At 38.8% G+C, this 17,956-nt stretch overlaps 1 protein-coding gene across 2 annotated transcripts in view; it reads right to left on the bottom strand.

Annotated features, from left to right (window-relative positions):
- Positions 1-1,139: 1,139 nt before the first annotated feature.
- UBE3D (ubiquitin protein ligase E3D) overlaps positions 1,140-17,956 on the bottom strand; it is a 240,374-nt gene continuing 223,557 nt past the window's right edge. For both annotated transcript variants that reach the window (XM_023254158.2, XM_023254157.2), the window contains exon 10: positions 1,140-1,316. In XM_023254158.2, coding sequence (XP_023109926.1) covers positions 1,155-1,316 — 162 coding nt within the window. In that variant the 3' untranslated portion in view covers positions 1,140-1,154. The remainder of the gene's footprint in view (positions 1,317-17,956) is intronic.

Consider the following 17,956-nt stretch of genomic DNA (forward strand, 5'->3'; position numbering starts at 1 on the left):
AACTCTGGCACCAAGAATTTCTAGACTGACTTGAAGATATTTTTACTATAGTATTTTTACTGCAGGTTATCCTTCCCAAAGAAATATCTCAATTCTCCCCACTATCTCCTAAAGAAACTCAACTCCTCTGAACTCAGTTCTGAGTGCTTCAGAAGTTAGAGATCTGGCGGGACCTGAGTAGCCCCATTTATGCTCATCACACAAGCCTGCAAAACATAGCAAGGAAATTACATCAGACTAGCAAAGAACCTTGCAATATTCCTTTTCAAAAGTGTTCCTGTCTGTCAGGGCATATGAATTATTATGCTACACCCCCGATTGCTAAATCTGCCCCCTCTCATGGAGGTGCCAGCTGCTGCCTGTTCACCAGCAACAATTCTGTCACTTTTACTTTGCATCCTAATTAAGAAGACACCAAGAGACACGTGGAAGTACAAGAACCAGAAGGATTGTGCTATCTGTCATACTGTCCTCCAGATGTTCTAATGATGCCTTTGAATTTGGATGGAGGAGACACACAGAAAGAACTCTGGTGCCATGAAACCTTCCCGTGACTACTTGTTGAAGAAAGACAATTAACGACCCAACAGCTGCTAATGGGAACCTTTAGCTGGAAAATTTGTTAGGAAGAGCATTTACCAGCTCTCTGAGGAATTCATACTGATAAACACCTTAGTTATGCTCATATTTTTGTTCTAAAATGCACAATTCATCCTTTCTAAATCAGTTTCCTTAAATTACTAAGAGAGCTCATTAAGATAAGAAAGATTTATCACCAGTTTAAAAAAAAAAAAAACATTTTGTGAGCTCATGAAAGCCTATAACAGGAATCATTTTCCTGAAATGTTTTTAAAATGTCCCAAGTATTTGGCTGGTAGCTTCTGGTATTGTACTACAGGGGAATGGCAAAGATACAGTTTTGAATATTGAAGCCAGATATTAGGTACTTCTTTGTTAGACATATCACTAAATTACTTTTTAAAAGATATTGTGCTTAGAATACTGTGACATACCTCCACACCACTATCCAGAGGCAATAAATACAAGTTCTTGCTTTGGATACATGTGACTTGTGGGGGTGGCGGCGGGGGGGGAGGGTGGGGAGACAGAGGAGGGATAGAGAGAGAAAGAGAGGAAGAGAAATTCTTAAATTATCATTTTGGCAGTGGGCCTTGACTTTGAGGTGACCAGACTTTATTATAACTATAGTGCATAATTGTTCTTGGTTGCTCCAAAGTGTGGGGTGAAATCGACAGGTAAGCTTCTCTGAAGGAAAGTGATCTTGAGCAAATTTCAGTCAGTGTTGATCTCATTCCCTGCAAGGAGAGAAAGACTAATTAATAACATGGTCTTTTAAATAGAAACTCTGACAATTGTCCAATTTCATTATTCTAACAACCTCTTTCTCCACCTCCAAAGAACAATGAACAACTCTTATTAATTTTCATAAATACTGTACTATGCAATCAGGAAATAATTAATTTGGAGCTCTTCATCAGTAATGGGGATGAAGTTCCTTAATGAACAGCCTCCCTTGAACTCAATGATGAGACCACTATTCCTGAAATATTTATTGGTATAAAACTACATCAGGGACAGAAAAAAGAAGCAATTTTTTAAAAACCAGGTCAAATCTTGAATAAGGTATGCCTGGTTGCTTGTCCTTTTTGGCACTGAAGGAATAAAATTCTAAAGGGTACTAGAACTTTAAAAAATACACCTAAATATTATTTTTGTTAAAAATCGTAGTTGCATTTTTATGCATCTTCTCTGTTATAGCATATTAAATTACACAAAGTTATACACGTATAAAAAAAGACTTCCCTCAAGAAAACCAGCATCTAAGTCCTATTTTCTCAACAGCAGCTCTATCAACATTTTGGGCTGTATAATTTTTGTTGTGAAGGCTGTCCTATGCTTTGTGGAATGTTTAATGGCATCCCTGGCTCTCTACTCAACCTAAAAGCACCACCTCTTGCCCCAGTTATAACAGCCAAAAAAGTTTCAGACATTCAGGACGTACAGACAAATGTCTCCTGGAAATAAAATCACCTCTCGTTGAGAACTAATTGGATCTAAAACTCAAAAACCTTTAAGTACATAGTTTTCATAAGAAGGATACAATGATAGATTGAATAATAGCTAAGCATCAAGAGAGGTATCTAAATAGCTAGACAACTGGATGATCTAGTGGTTATGAGTCAGTTGGTTTAGGTTTATATCCTGGCTCTACCTTTTACTAACATGGGCAAGCTACCTGTCTCTTCTAAGTCTCAGTCTCTCCTCTACAAAATAGGGATAATAATAGAATTTACATATAGGGTTGTCTTGAAGATTGGACAAAATAAAGCACAGAAAGATCTGGAATGATGTGGATCAACTACCATTACCACAGGTGGCCTTCAAACTTTTGTTGGATAGACTAGACCTATAAACATGTACCTACCATTCATATAGATAGACATTAATAAGTGCAAAAATTTTTTAACGTTTTATTATTGAGAGACAGAGAGAGACAGAGCATGATCATGGGAGGGGCAGAGAGAGGGGGAGACACAGAATCTGAAGCAGTCTCCAGGCCCTGAGCTGCCAGCACAGAGGCCAACGCAGGGTTTAACTCACAAACCTCGAGATCATGACCTGAGCCAAAGTCAGATGTCCAACCTACTGAGCTAGCCAGGTGCCCCAATTTGACTGAGAATTTTAGTGCTAATGAAAATGTAGGCTTTGATTATGCATTGGTAGAATGCTGTTTACATTTTAAATAATATGTTTTATAACAAATACAACATGCTAATCTCATGAATTTTTCCTTTAGAGGAAAAGGACATACACTGACCCAGGAACAATTCATCCAGAATGATCAAAATGGAGACATACCTAAAAAGTCATTGAATTTCCAAAATAAGTACAAAATTTTGGAAACAGGCAAAAATATCAAGCAATAGATATGATGGGAGAAAAAAAATAAGACTGATCTAGATTTATCCAGAGAATCCAATGCCAAAATCCAGCAAATCAATACCTATAACATTACCAAGAAAGAATTGTGAGCTGTGGAATTTATATGCAGTCAATCTATCTTTCATATTCTATAAAAGCTTCAGTCAAACCACTTAAAATATGTAAAAATTCAGGTAATATTGCCATGATTCTTCCTTAAGAAAACCATTAGATGACAAGTTTCATCCAACCAAAATACAGCTTGGGAAAGTAAGCAAGAGAATGATGATGAACAATGAATATATTTCATTATAAATCAAAGAAAGAATATTTTAACATGATACAACTATTTAAAATTGTGACAGGATCGTGAAAACAGGCGGTAAGTTTTTTGATGGCCTCATCTTTAATACCTGGAAATCAAAGGATCTCAAAGGTAACAGAGTCAAATAATACAAACTTAAACATACTTAGCTACTCAAAGGGAGACACTAAAAAAGCTAGCAGTATTGATTGAAATAAGTTAATAAAGTAAAAGAAGAGAAGGGGAAGGAAGAGGGAACACACAAATTTCAGTATTGTATATAGTAGAAAACTAATAAGTACAGTCTAAAAACATGGAGGAACTAAAGATACTATATAAAACTATAATTAAAAGGTAACTAGAACAAATATGCAAACTTCTTAATATCAAAAAAAAAAACTACACAGAGGCAAATTGAATGAAAACAGGCTACAAAGTAAAAGTCTCTTCAAAGTAGAAAAGATAGCATGAACTAAATTGACAGAACCCAGACCAAATATACAGGTCACATCGATAAAACTAAATGGCCTGCACTAATTGATGAAAGACAAAACCTGAGTCACAAGTCAAAACCCAATTCTATATAGATGAAAACTTAAAGTGATTCCGAAAGTAAAAATAATGAGATAGCATTAAAAAAATTTTTTCATGTTTTTATTTCATTTTTGAGAGAGAAAGAAACAGAGCATGAGCAGGGGAGGGACAGAAAGAGAGGGAGACACAGAATCCAAAGCAGGCTCCAGGCTCTAAGCTGTCAGCACAGAGCCTGACGTGGGGCTTGAACTCACATATGGATATCATGACCTGAGCCAAAGTGGGATGCTTAACCAACTGAGCCACCCAGGCGCCCCAAGATAGACAGCATTTAACAAGCAAAAGCAAATAAAAAGAGAGCAGGGCTTAGAATTTTAACTGTCAGAATGGAATCCAGAGCAAAAAGCATTAAACAAGACAAAGAAATCTACTTGTAATGACACTATGTAAAATCTACAATGGAAATACAACTGCTACAAATATTTCTGCACCAAATAACAGCAGCATCAGAAATAGAGAAGAAATTATAGGAGATTCAAAGAAAAATACCAAGAAACACATTAGTAGTGAGAGATTTGAAGTCCTCTCTCTTTGTTGACAAGTTGTGTAGAGGAAAAATAAGTAGAGTTATAGAAGAATAAAATAAAGATTAACAACAGAGATCTAACTGATAAATATAAAGTTCTGCACCCTGGAAAACTGAGACTATATCTTCATTTTACATAAACATAAACATTCACAAAAATTTAACAACATATTAGACCCCAAAGATAACATTGCAAGTTGGGAAATGTAGAAATCACAATTCCATCTAGAAATAGTAAAACTCTCCCTTAAACCATTCTTGAGTAAAATAGTAACTAAAGGGGATCCTGGGTGGCTCAGTCAGTTGATTGTCCAACTCTTGATTTTGACTCAGGTCATGATCCTAGGGCCGTGGGATCAAGCCCCACATTGGGCTCTGTGTGGAGACTGCTTAAGATTCTCTCTCTCCCCCTCTGCCTCCCTCCTGTCCATGCTCTCTCTCTCTCTCTTAAAAAAAAAAAGAAAGAAAGAAAAAGTAACTAAAAAGCACAATTACAAATTTCTGGAAAACAATGTTTTAGGATGCTGCAACATATCAGAATGAGCGGTGCTGAGAGAAAAACTGATAGCCTTAAATGCCTATTTGAATAATAAAGAATAAAGGCAAAAGGCACAAGCATCCAACATTAAAAGTTATATAGAGATCAGCAAAATTGACAGAAGAAAAACATATAAAAGGAATTAATGAAGACTATATAATAGTAATTAATAAGTTAGAAACATACAGTAGAACTTATAAATAGATACAAAAACTCTTTTTATGAAGGGAGAGGAAGGGTGAATAATTAAGTAACATCAAGAAAAAAAACAAAGAAGAAAAATTGTATAAACAAAAAAGATGATAAAATGGAAATGCAAACAGAAGAATTTAAAGAATCACGAGATTCATTTTCTTTTTTTTATTTTCTTTTTTTATTTGTTTGAATTTACATCCAAATTAGTTAGCATATTGTGCAATAATGATTTCAGTAGAATCCAGTGGTTCATCCCCTACATATAACACCCAGGGCCCATCCCTACAAGTGTCTCCTTAATGCCCTTTGCCCATTTAAGCCATTTCCCCTCCAGCAACCCTCAGTTTGTTCTCTATACTTAGGAGTCTCTTAAGGTTTGTCCCCCTCCCTCTTATTATATTATTTTTGCTTCCTTTCATTTATGTTCATCTGTTTTGTATCTTAAATTCCACCAATGAGTGAAGTTTATGACATTTGTCTTTCTCTGACTGACTGATTTCACTTAGCATAATATACTCTAGTTCCATCCATGTTGTTGCAAATGGCAAGATTCCATTCTTTTTGATTGCTGAGTAATACTCCATTGCGTGTTTGTGTGTGTGTGTGTGTGTGTGTGTGTGTGTGTACCACATCTTTATCCGTTCACCTGTCAATGGACATTTGGGCTCTTTCCATATTTTGGCTAACTTTGGCTATTGTCAATAGTGCTGCTATAAACACTGGGGGCATGTGCTCCTTCAAAACAGCATAACTGCATCCTTTGGATAAATACCTAGTAGTGCAATTGCTGGGTCATAGGGTAGCTCTATTTTTAATTTTTTGAGGAAGCTCCATACTGTTTTCCAGAGTGACTGCACCAGTTTGCATTCCTACCAGCAGTGCAAAGGGTTCCTCTTTCTCTGCATCCTTGCCAACATCTGTCCTTGCCTGTGTTAATTTTAGACATTCTGAATGGGGTGAGGTGGTAACAAGATTCATTTTCATAGAATGTGGTGAATTCTATGGAAATCAATTTAAAAGCCTGTATGAAATAGATAACTATCTAGAAAAGGCCGTTTACCAAAACTGACAAAGGAAATGGAAAATCTAAAGTAAACTAATTTCATTTAAAAAAGAGAGAAATTGGGGCACCTGGGTGGCTCAGTCAGTTGAGCGTCCAACTGCAGCTCAGGTCATGATTGCCTGGTTTGCAAGTTCGAGCCCCATGTGGGCTCTCTGCTGACCACTCAGAGCCTGGAACCTGCTTTAGATTCTGTCTCCCTCTCTCTCTGCCCTTCCCCCTGCTCATGCTCTGTCTTGCTCACTCTTAAAAATAACATAAAAAATAAAATAAAAATTAAGAAATAAAATAAAATATGCAAAACACAAATTTCCACATGGCAAAGGCAAAATACAAGGAGGAAAAGGTAAAAAAGAAAAACACACAACATATTTACACACATATCCCAATCGCTAATATTGCTAAATTAAAAGGAGCCTCTACAACTTGACATGTGAAAGACCAACAACTGAAGTTTAAAAGGCTATGAACAGTTTGCAAAGGAGAGAGTCAAAATGGCTCCTGGACATATGAAAAGAAGTTACTAAACCTCAATGCTAGGGCTCCTGGGTGGCTTAGTCGGTTGTGTCCAACTTCAGCTCAGGTCATGATCTCACAGTTGGTGAGTTGGAGCCACACATCGGGCTCTCAGCTTAGAGCTGAAGCCTGCTTTAGATTCTGTGTCTCCCTCCCTCTCTGCCCCTCCCCCACCCACGCTCTGTCTCTGTCTCTCTCTCTCTCTCTAAAATAAACATTAAAAAAATTCATTAAAAATGCTAAATAAAACAACAAGATGATATTTTTCACTTGTACTGGCAAAGATCAAAAAGTGAGATAGCTCACTGGGCTGGGAAGGGGAGGGAAAAGGCATTCTCATGCATTGCTGCTGGGAGGCCACATTCATTCAACCACCATGGAGGACTATTTAACAATAGCATAATTACAACAGTCCTTATCCTCCAACTCAGCAACTTCACTTCCAGAAATATATCCTACAGATAGATATATTACTGGCATCTCTGATGTGGTACTTATACAAAGGTACTTATAGTCACACAAAACTTAGCAAACATTTGCAAACAACCAAAATGGACATTAACAGGGAAATCATTAAACAAATTTTGATAGATGCATACAATAAAATCAGAAAGAACAATAATGTACTAAGATGGAATGAGCTCCAAGATATAATGGTAAGAAAGGAAAGGAAGGTAAGAAGGGAGGGAGGGAGGGAGGGAGGGAGGGAGGGAGGGAGGAAGGAAGAAAGAAAAAAGTGGCATAGAACAGTGGTATAAAGTCAGGGTTCAATATTTGGGAATGGACGCACATATTTGTTTATATACACAGGCACACAAACTGTCTCTGGTGGATACATAAGAAACTGATTTGTTTCTCAGCTGGGGACAATGGTGGAAAAGAGATTTGCCTTTCCCTATACAACCAAAAAATGCCTTTTCAACTTTTTATAAATCTATTTTTGAGTCTATAGGTTGGATTTGGTCTGTAGATTGCTAGTTTGAAATATCTTCATAATCGTTAAGCTGAAAGTGATCATTTTTTTGTCATAAAATTACTTTGTCTAAATTTATCTAAATGCATTAAAATAGTGGGATCAAGCAATTGGACTTTATCCCAAAATGACAATTATTACAATATAAGTATCATAACTCCTATGCCCCAAATTCCAAGTTTACTATAAAAATAAAGTATTTCACTATGTCTGAGATCGGATTACTCTATTACAGACTATATCATACAGTGATATTTGCTTTGCTTGACAACCTTTCTATCTCTGACATGATAACTCTATAGTAAAGGTTGATTCATTTAGACTGAAAAAAAATTAATCTGTCTTGTTAGAAATTCAAGGAAGAAAAAAAGGAAAAAGAATAGGAGTCTGTTTGGCTCTGTTCATTTCTCAAGAGAAACATAAGCTACATTTGCTCATATTTGGGGATAAGTTTAAAAACATAAAGGCTAATAAACAGAAAGTAATCATATAAAAAGAGAAATAAACTCACCATATCTGACAGTACAATCTCAGAAGAGAATTTTTCTTTTTTTATCAGAAGGGTTAAGAAACAAAATCACCCTGAGTTAACTCCAAAGTACTCTATAGATTAAAATCTCTTTTGTCAGTCCCTGAATGGTCTGAATTTCTCAGATTTGAAGACTTTTTGAACTTTTTTAATGTTTATATTGTCAGCCCGTAATTTCTTGCACACATCTGGCTCCCAATTAAATCTGTAATGGATTCTGACCAAACTGATACTTCCTATTTTGAGTAATGTTTAGTGCCGGGTCTAAAGAACCTACTGCAAATGATATCTACACATTGATCGCATTTTCAAGTTTTTCTTCCCAAAAGACTACTTCAGCCTCTCACCATATAAACTGAAATTACCCACAGTCTTTATTGGACTGTTTATCCATGCACTCAGGGCTATTATTTCATATAAAAGGTTTTTGGTGAAACAAGAAGCATGTTCTCTTGAACCTTGCCCTTTAATTAGTGTAAGCTCCTTGGGGACTGATGCTCTGGCTTCATAGCAGGTAATAGAATGGGTCTAGAAAACAGTGCTAAAATTAAACATTCCTTCCAAATGTTTCAGGCAATCCTAAACCGTGAAATGCCTGCCAGCCCCCTGAGAAGATCAATAGAGCAACCACTGGACATATAAAGCAGAACCGCCCACTGCAAAGTCCACTTAATGAAAATCCACAATGGGCGATAGGTCTGCAATATAAGCACATTCTTACAGAATAGATTCCCTTTGTCTGTGCTTCTTCTGACTCCAGTGGATGGTCCAATGAGCAATTAGGCCTGCAAAAACTAACACCTACCAGACCCAAACTGATTAGATGGCCTCACATAAGTAAGATTAGATTATTTTTAACTTCTTACCTTTAGGAATCACTAGAGTACTGATATTAAACACAAGTATTCTGGGGTCATCTTAAGCAATAAGGCTTTTTCATCAAGAAATTCAACTCCAATCAGCAAATATTTAGATTGGCTACTGTTGAAAAAGCACTTTGTCTTTTATCAACCAGCAAATTGATCCATGTCTTTTGGTTTGCTTCATTAAATTTAACGCACATGTATCGTACATTATTTTTAAGAGGGAAGACATGCTCAAGTGTCACCGGCTCTTCCTAATAAATCCATCAATACAGTGGGGTATGCTGTTTCTACTTTGCAATTCTATACTACATTAGAATCTCTCTTTCAACAGCAAGTTATTTATCTTCCTAACAATCTATCAAAATAAATATCTCCTAAGGTACAGTATTATTAAATATTTTTCACAGCTGAAATTCCCCAACCCCCTTAGGCAGAATTAATAGCTTTTGTTCATACATATATCATGATGCTTCTCACATTTTTAACGGGTGCTGTTGTTGATGGATCTTTTATTACTACCAGATTGGGACCCCCCCCTGCAGGTGGACAACAGGTCTTATTCATCTCTGAATAAGTCCCAATAACTTGCACACAGCCTCCCACAGTATGATGAATAAATAATGAAATCTGGGAGCCAGAGTTTTTCAGTCCTGCTGGCTAATCCCCATAGCAATGCCGGGATGGGGGTGGCAGGGCAGAGAGGGTGCAGGGTGTTGAAGCACTATAAGACTATTTCCCCTGAGTTCTTCTCAACTCCATAGCCCTCATTCTCCTTCTCTCTTCAATTCCGTTGCTATTATGACTACTAGACTCACAATATAAGTCTCTTCTGAATGTGTCAGTTGCTGCACAGAATGGCAATCTAGACCCATAACAGTTCAATGTAGGAACAGCCTATGACACTGAAATGACAACACAGCGCCAAAAGTCCCTGGTGGTGACACATTGTCACACTGCCCACTGCATAGCCCTCTTTCATGTCTCTCCCTCAAAGTCTCTCTCTCTCTCTCTCACTCTGTTTCTTCTCTGCTGCTCTCTTCTCTTCCCCGCTCCATTATTCCCATTTCCCTGCTTGTGCCCAGGATAGCCTATGGGCTAAAAATATCGCTGGGTACAGATGGAAAATGGCCAGCAGAGTGTTACCATTCATCTTTCATGTGCCCAGGACAAAACTCATTAGTTGATTCTTAAGACTCTTCCCTGCAATCTCAAAATTCTGATACAGGGCTTGAGACAGCCATCAGCAATTAATAGGAGTCTGTTAATGTCTAGGGAATTTTCACCTTTATGACAGTAGAAAGTATTAATTTATATAAACCTTAGTACTGACCTGACAAAAAAAATATATATTCCTTTTCTTTAACCCCCACACCCAACCCCATATTGATTGACTGGTAGTGGTTCTTCCAGAGCACTGGGTTTAAAATGATCAAGAAGTGGGCCCAAGAAGAAAAGGTATTATAAAGCATTAGCCACATCTTGCTAAGTGATCAAGAATCAAGAGCAATGACATACATACTAGTTATTTGCCCCATTTGCCTAACTCTCTCATCTGGTAAATTACTATTCCAATATTCTTGATGTAATCACCAGGGCTTGCAAAGTTTGTTTGATTCATTCAACAATTAACTGAACTTGAGTGGGACGTAATTAGAATTGAGTATGAGCCGGCACTATGCTAGACACTGGACACATAAAGATAACTAAACACAGTCCTTAATCTCAGACAACAGAGTCTAGCTTCTCACAATTACAGTACTGGGTTTGGTTTCAGCAAAACCAGCCAGTAGACAGGGTTGTCCATGTTCTTGCAGTTTAGGAAATGGCTTGCATCAAACCAGCCTTTTAATTGAACAAAGAAATCCTAACCTTGGATTCCCAAAAACCTAAACCACCAGACGGGAGAGAAGTCGGAAATAGGTGAAATTGGTAAAGGGGATTAAGAGGTACAAACTTCCAGTTATTGAATAAATAAATCTTGAGGATGAAAGTGCAGCTTAGGGAATATAGTCAATAATACTTTAATAACTTTGTATGGTAGCATGGTAATTACAGTTATAGTGAGCATCTAGTAATGTGTATACTTGTTGAATCACTATGTTGTACACCCAGAACTATTATAATATTGTATGTCCACTAATCTTCAATTAAAAATAAAATAAACAAACTGTAACCGAAAGAAAAACCCCATTTACAATAAACTTCCACAATGTAAAGCAGGTGGAAAGAAGTTCAGTATACAGACCTATATAAAAAATAAAATACCAAAAAGAAGATGAAACTTTTTAAAAGCCCAAGCCAGTCAAAAGTATTCCAATGGGTCTCCCCAGATTTTCTAGTTACATTTGAAAGGGGCTGTGGGTATTTGTGTGGCTCAGTTGGTTGAGCGTCCAACTTCAGCTCGGGTCATGATCTCACAGCTTAGGGTTTGAGCCCCGCATCGGGCTCTGTGCTGACAGCACGGAGCCTGGAGACTGCTTTGGATTCTGTGTCTTCCTCTCTCTCTACCCCTCCCTTCTACCCCTCTCTCTCTACCCCTCCTGTCTCTCTCTCTCAAAAATAAATAAACATTAAAAAAATTTTTTCATGTTTATTTATTTTTGAGACAGAGACAGACCATGAGCAGGGGAGGGGCAGAAACAGAGAGGAGACACAGAACTGAAACTGGCTCCAGGCTCTGAGCTGTCAGCACAGAGCCCGACGCGGGGCTCAAAGCCACTAACTGTGAGAACACGACCCGAGCTGAAGTCAGATGCTTAACCAACTGAGCCACCCAGGCGCCCCAACATTAAAAAATTTTTTAAAGAAAGGGGCTTAGGGTCCATGATGAACGTTCAAAAACAAAATATTGAGTGTTGCCACTCCAAAGAATTTGAGAATCTGTAGATTCTTACTTACACAATACATGACACTGGTAACAACAGCTGAAATGAGGACAAGCCTAGAGAAATAACAGACTGAAGCAATATGGTTCTGTACGGACATGAGTATAGGCCATGCAAGCAACTGACTGATTTTCCATAATAATCAGTTCAGGGTGAGGTATGACAAACGTAGAAACTGTAACACTGACCCATCCATGCTGGGAGTCCCAACTAGTTGTCTGTGCTACAAAGGGCTGTCTCCTTGCAAGAGAAGGACAGGACAGCAGCAGGGCAAAGAGGACAGGACAGAATGGAATATGGACAGTCTGGGCCCTCTGAGTTGAATACATACAGACCCTGCCCTCAGGGTCTCCTCTCCTCTCTAGCAAGCCTCACGGTACCTTCGAATTCAGAATCCTTCCCAGCATTAGGATGCTGCCGTTTTCTAGATCTCAAAACCTTGTTTGTGATAAGACAGCCTTAGACATCTATTATATCAGCAATTTGGGGGTTTTCTTTCTTTACTTGCTTGGGTTCAATTTGTACATAGGCTTAAGAAAAGTCTCCTAGCTTTTTTTTAACCGGATATATGCAATATGTGAAATACATAATTTTTACCTAGATACATTCCAACAAGAATTGGGAGATGGTGTGTTTTCCCCCACATCAGCGAAAAACATCCAAGAATTAGTTTACTTGTAGCTGTGGGTCTGTACTCAAAGGCGAGACAGGCATCCTCCCTCCCCTTCTCCTTTGTTAAAATGAACCAGATCCACCTGACAAAGCTATTTCTCAAGGTGCAGTCCTAGACCACCCACCACAAAATCTACCTAGGAAATGCAAATTTCTGGGCTCCACATGGGAACTGTTAAGGGCGCAAAAATCTGCATTTTAACAAATTCACCAGATGATTCATAAAAGGACTGAAGTATAAGGACCCCTACGATTTTGGGGGTAGCTGCTCAGCAGAACAGGACCTTTCCCCTCTAGTCCTTCAAGGCACTTAAAAGACATCAGCAAACATAGTCACATCGGTGCAGTAGCATTAGGATAATTCAAAGTTCAGATCACTGGAAAGTTCCCCAAAGTTGGCACGAGGCCACCGCCTTCAGGCGGATGGGTTTAGAATTATCCTGTGCCCTCAGTGCGCAAGGCGAAGGAAGGAAGGCGCGATGTCTGTGATGCAGAGACGCTAGGGCTATTTACAGACTTGGGGACAGATCTTCGGCCCTCAGAGGGCCCCTGGCAGCCGGATCCCCACCCTTCGTGGGATGGGCCGAAGCTGATGTGGCTCCTCGGAGGCGTCTCTGACCCCCCGCCTTGCTATTTATTGACGGATATTCCTGGCTCCGGAAGGGGAGCTCCCACAAGTGAGTCACGGAGGGATTTTTGCCTGCATCTCTGGCCGGTGCTGCTCCCAGCCGAGCACCCATAAATCTTCCTGCCCCCATTGATCAATAGCAGACACAACAAAACACAAGTTTAAAGTTCAACGTGGCCGCTGAGGGAAAACACACTGTTCGCTGATTCCCCCGGTTCTTTTCAAGAAGGAAGAGCTGAGATAAATATCGAAAATCATTCCCCTGCTATTTTCAAATATCTAACCTTTCACTCTGTTTACCTTCAATAATTGCCTGAGTTGTGACTACTTTTAAAACCAGGTCCAAGTTAAATACTAAGTTACCTACTTGACTTTATTCAGTATAGATTTCCTTCTCCACCTCAAAAGAGCAGTATTTTGATTCAGACACACTTATGTCACATCATACGTATTGGCATGCACAGAAACCCCCCTGCTAATGCTAACCTAGAACAGAAATATTTGAACTTGTTCATTTCCAAAATATTTGTAAGCCTCTTGGTACTTGTATCACGTGTCTAGCGAATATCCTTCTACCCATCGAAATCAGTACATGATTTTGCACAGGATCACACATACATGAAAGATCTATAGCCAATGAAATCATTTAAAAGTTAGAGACAAAGTGACTAGAATTTAGTCTACCACCCTCATCTTGCAATTAAAGAAACTGGATCCTGTAGGGCAAACTCAAAATTTCCTTCCAGCACTGAAACTGTGACTTCATAATATGGCAGAGGCAGTTAGTGTCCTCCCTTACCCCTTCATCAGTCAAGGTTCCCACGCCTGCCCACCGCTTCCCACAGCAAGCACCTGTGCCTCTCCACCTGCCAGAGGCAGAGCTCAGGCTATGCACCGGGTGGAGGAAGGTGCTGGGAGATAACTAACGCCTCCAGACCAGCTCTGTCAATAACACGAAGAGGTTAGATTATCAGCCAGCTTTGTGTCCCCAAGTGGGACAGCTCTAAGGTGTGCAGTACACCATATCCCAAATGTGGGAACCTGCCTGCCAACGCCCCCTGTGTTGGCTTCCCTGTCCTGCTTGGCACTCCGGTCTTGTCTCAGGATGTGCTTCTGGGGCTTACACCCAAGTCCTACAACTATGGCACTTTCGTTTTGATCGTAAAAGGGCAAATATATTGGATTATGTCCTGGGAACCTAGAGGAGGAAGTAAACAGTTCTGTCTCAAACAGCGTGAGAGGTGTTCAGCGTGAGAGGGCCAAGTGTTCAGAGTCTTTGTCTCAATTTACACTAGGGAGTTAATAAGAATTGAATAAGAATACATATCAATCAGGTTCAAAACTGATCTAACAAGCGATTTTGAGGTAAAACTAAAAAAGTAACCATATTTCCTCAAAAAACTAAAAGTAGCATTTGGGATATTTGATGTATGAGAGCAAAGCATAAGAATTCTGCAGGTCTCTTATTCGGTCTAAATAAACCTGGTCTAAATAAGCTTTATTCAGTCTAATAAGCTACACTGGTTCACCGCATTTCGGCTTTACTTTAACCAAGACCCTTTTACGCCTACATTTCATTAAATTTATATTGAAGTCACCCTAGAAATACTTGCTGTAAAACTTTGCTTTTTACTTTTTGTTCTTACTGAACTGCTATCTGATAACACTTTAGTTTCTATAACAATGCACGGTTTTTATTAAATAGGTTTTGTTGAGAATTCACAGGTTTTCAAAACAAAGGCTTTTCTCTCTCCCTTTGTTATATTGATGGATATGTAAAGACATGAAACGATGACTTAAAATTTGAGCCTTCACTCCACTGAGTCTGAGGTCACTAAAAAGATGAATTTAGGATGAAAAATGTGGTAATATGGTGTACTGGTTCAGCTTTCTGCCAAGGAAAGATAGTACATATCTTAAAAATAGTTATTCCTGTCAGCCACACTGACAGAAAAAAAAAATCACTGTTTTCCAGGACAAACCAAGACAATAAGATTGCATGTGAGCAAGTGAATCACCTGAGATCACTCAGTAAGCCAAAGGTATGAGCGGGAATGGGCTGCAGGACCCTAATTCTAGATCATGCTGTCCAAATAATCTCACTGCCAGGCTGAGGTAGATTTACCCTAAATCCCATGAAGCCTTAATACATATGCATACAATATTTCCAGAGCCCTGGGTGGCCCTCTCATATGATCTCACATGGCCTTATGGTTTTGTGAAATTTGCAAAAGTGAAATTATTTTAACTGTAATTAATTAAAATCTATCCCCGAAAGAGGACCTCTCCAAATGTTATAAGCTTCAGATTCTACAAAATCCGAAGCCTTTCTTTTGCAGGGTCTGCATGAACATTCCCCGTGTTTCTCAACCAAACGCTTACCCTTACAACTCAAAAACCCACCAAGTGTTCTCTTCCCAGGGAGACTTTGTATTCAACATTAGCTCGGGCCTCACAGCACCTCTCTAAGTAACAACTTCATTAATCCATGGACTTCCAGAAAATATTTCACAAGGGGTCTGAACCTTTATGAGAAACCTAGGAAGCTTTAGTGCATCAGTGAGCAGTTAACATCTGCAGGTTCCTACTGAGATCTAAGGTGACAATTAGTGGTAACAAGGATTCTTTTTTTTTTTCTAACCAGGATCCTTTGCAGTGGGCTTTCATAGAAAACAAGCATATGCTGATGTTTTGAATTAAAAATATAGACATAAAGAATGTCCACACAGCATTCTCTTTCTTTGGTCCAAATAATTCCTACTACCTTTTGCCTCCAAAAGTGATTATGGGACTCATGGCAACACTGAATCCCTAAAGAAAATATTTCTTTATAAGAAACCATAACTTCTTGAATGCCATTATATTCCGGACTCCTAATCATGTTACTCTTTTTATTTGGGGTTTTTGTGAGCTCCTGAAGCTCATTCTTCATTCTTTACCACCAAACCCCAGCCAAAATACTAGCTGAAAAGAGATGAACTTTAACATAATGGCAGGACACCCTAGTGTTACCATCCTTCTAGGCTGTAGAGTAGACCTAGAGAGGAGCTGGCAATTCTCCCTTCTCTCCCACTCTTATTATTGTAACTGATGTTACTAAGTGTGCCTGAACTGGTTTCATTAACAATAATAATAGGTAACATTATTGAGGTCAGACTATGTGCCAGACACTCCACTGAGCACTTTACATGCATTATCTCATTTAAGCAACCCAATCACTATAAAAGGTAGATATTCTTTAATGTCCACATTTTACAGATAAGGAAACTGAAACACAGCAAGGTTAAGTAATTCTCTGCTCAGAGTTCACAGGCTAAAATCAAGGTGTTGGCCAGGCTGAGGTCTCCTCTTGAGGGTCTGGGAAAGAAATCCACTTCTAGAATCATTCTTGTAGTTGGCAGAATTCAACTCCTTGCCACTATAGGTCCAAGGTCCCTGTTCCTTGCTGGCTGTTAGCTTTGGGCCTCTCTTAGATTCTAGAGGCTAAGAACATTCCTTGCCACATGGCCTTCTTCGTCTTCAAGTTGGCAATGGTGTGTTTAATACCTCTTATACTTCAGATCTCTGACATCACCATCTCTGAGCCCAAGACCCAGATTTAAAGGGTGTGTGTGAATAGATCAGGCCCACCTAGATGGTCTCCCTTATCTTAACATCAGCTGATTTGGGGACCTGAGTTATATCTGTAAAAGCAACATCTAAACAAGTGCTTTCACATACATCTAAACAGGTGCTTTACAGAATAACTGCAAAAGGGTATTTTAAACAATAAGGGCTAGAAGTTTTCAGAACCATCTTAAAATTCTACCTACCACAGACATACAGCTCAGGTTAGGCCAGTCAGAGTTCTCTAAACAAGGAAGCATCTCTTTTCTCTGGGCTCACTAGCTGTATATACAACATATGCCTAGAGCTGCAAAATGGAGAGAATGTGCCTGCAAATGAAGCCAAAGTAGAGGAAAGAGAAAGCTGAAAGGGAGAGGCCGCTGATAACATTATTTGAATATCTGGAAACAGATATCTGCTAACTTGTATTACCATCTGTTACTTGCAACCAAAGACTTCTGACCGACACAACTAAGTCTTTCTTACTCCAAAGCCCAAGCTCTTAACTATGAAATTTTATATTTTGTATGTTAATAGAGGCACAATATAAAAAGATGTAAACTGTGACATCAATAACAAAGTGTGTGTCAGGGGGAGAAGTAAAAGTGTAGAGTTTTTGTATGTGGTTGAGATTAGGTTTTCATTAGTTTAAAACAGACTGTTAAAACTGTAAGATGTTTTATGGAAGCCTCATGGTAATCACAAAGAAAATACCTATAGAAGCCACACAAAAGATAAAGGAATCAAATAACATCACTACAAAAATTAACAAAACACAAAGGAAGACAGCAAGAGAGGAAAAGAAACAAAAGAACTGTAAGACAGAAAGAAAGTGGCAATTTTAATTCCTTCCCTATCAATATTTACTTTAAACATAAACTGATTAAACTCCCCACGGAAAAGATATAGAATAGCTGAATGGATAAAATATAAGACCCAACTATATGCTAAATAAAAGAGTCACTTTAGGGGTACCTGGTTGGCTCAGTCCATTAAGCTTCCTACTCTTGATTTTGGCTCAGGTCATGATCTCATGGTTTGTGGGATCAAGCCCCCCACCAGGCTCTGCACTGAGAGTGTGGTGCCTGCTTGGGATTCTCTCATACTCTCTCTCTCTGGCC

The sequence above is a fragment of the Felis catus genome, chromosome B2, assembly GCF_018350175.1.
Source record: "Felis catus isolate Fca126 chromosome B2, F.catus_Fca126_mat1.0, whole genome shotgun sequence".
Classification (NCBI taxonomy): Eukaryota; Metazoa; Chordata; class Mammalia; order Carnivora; family Felidae; genus Felis; species Felis catus.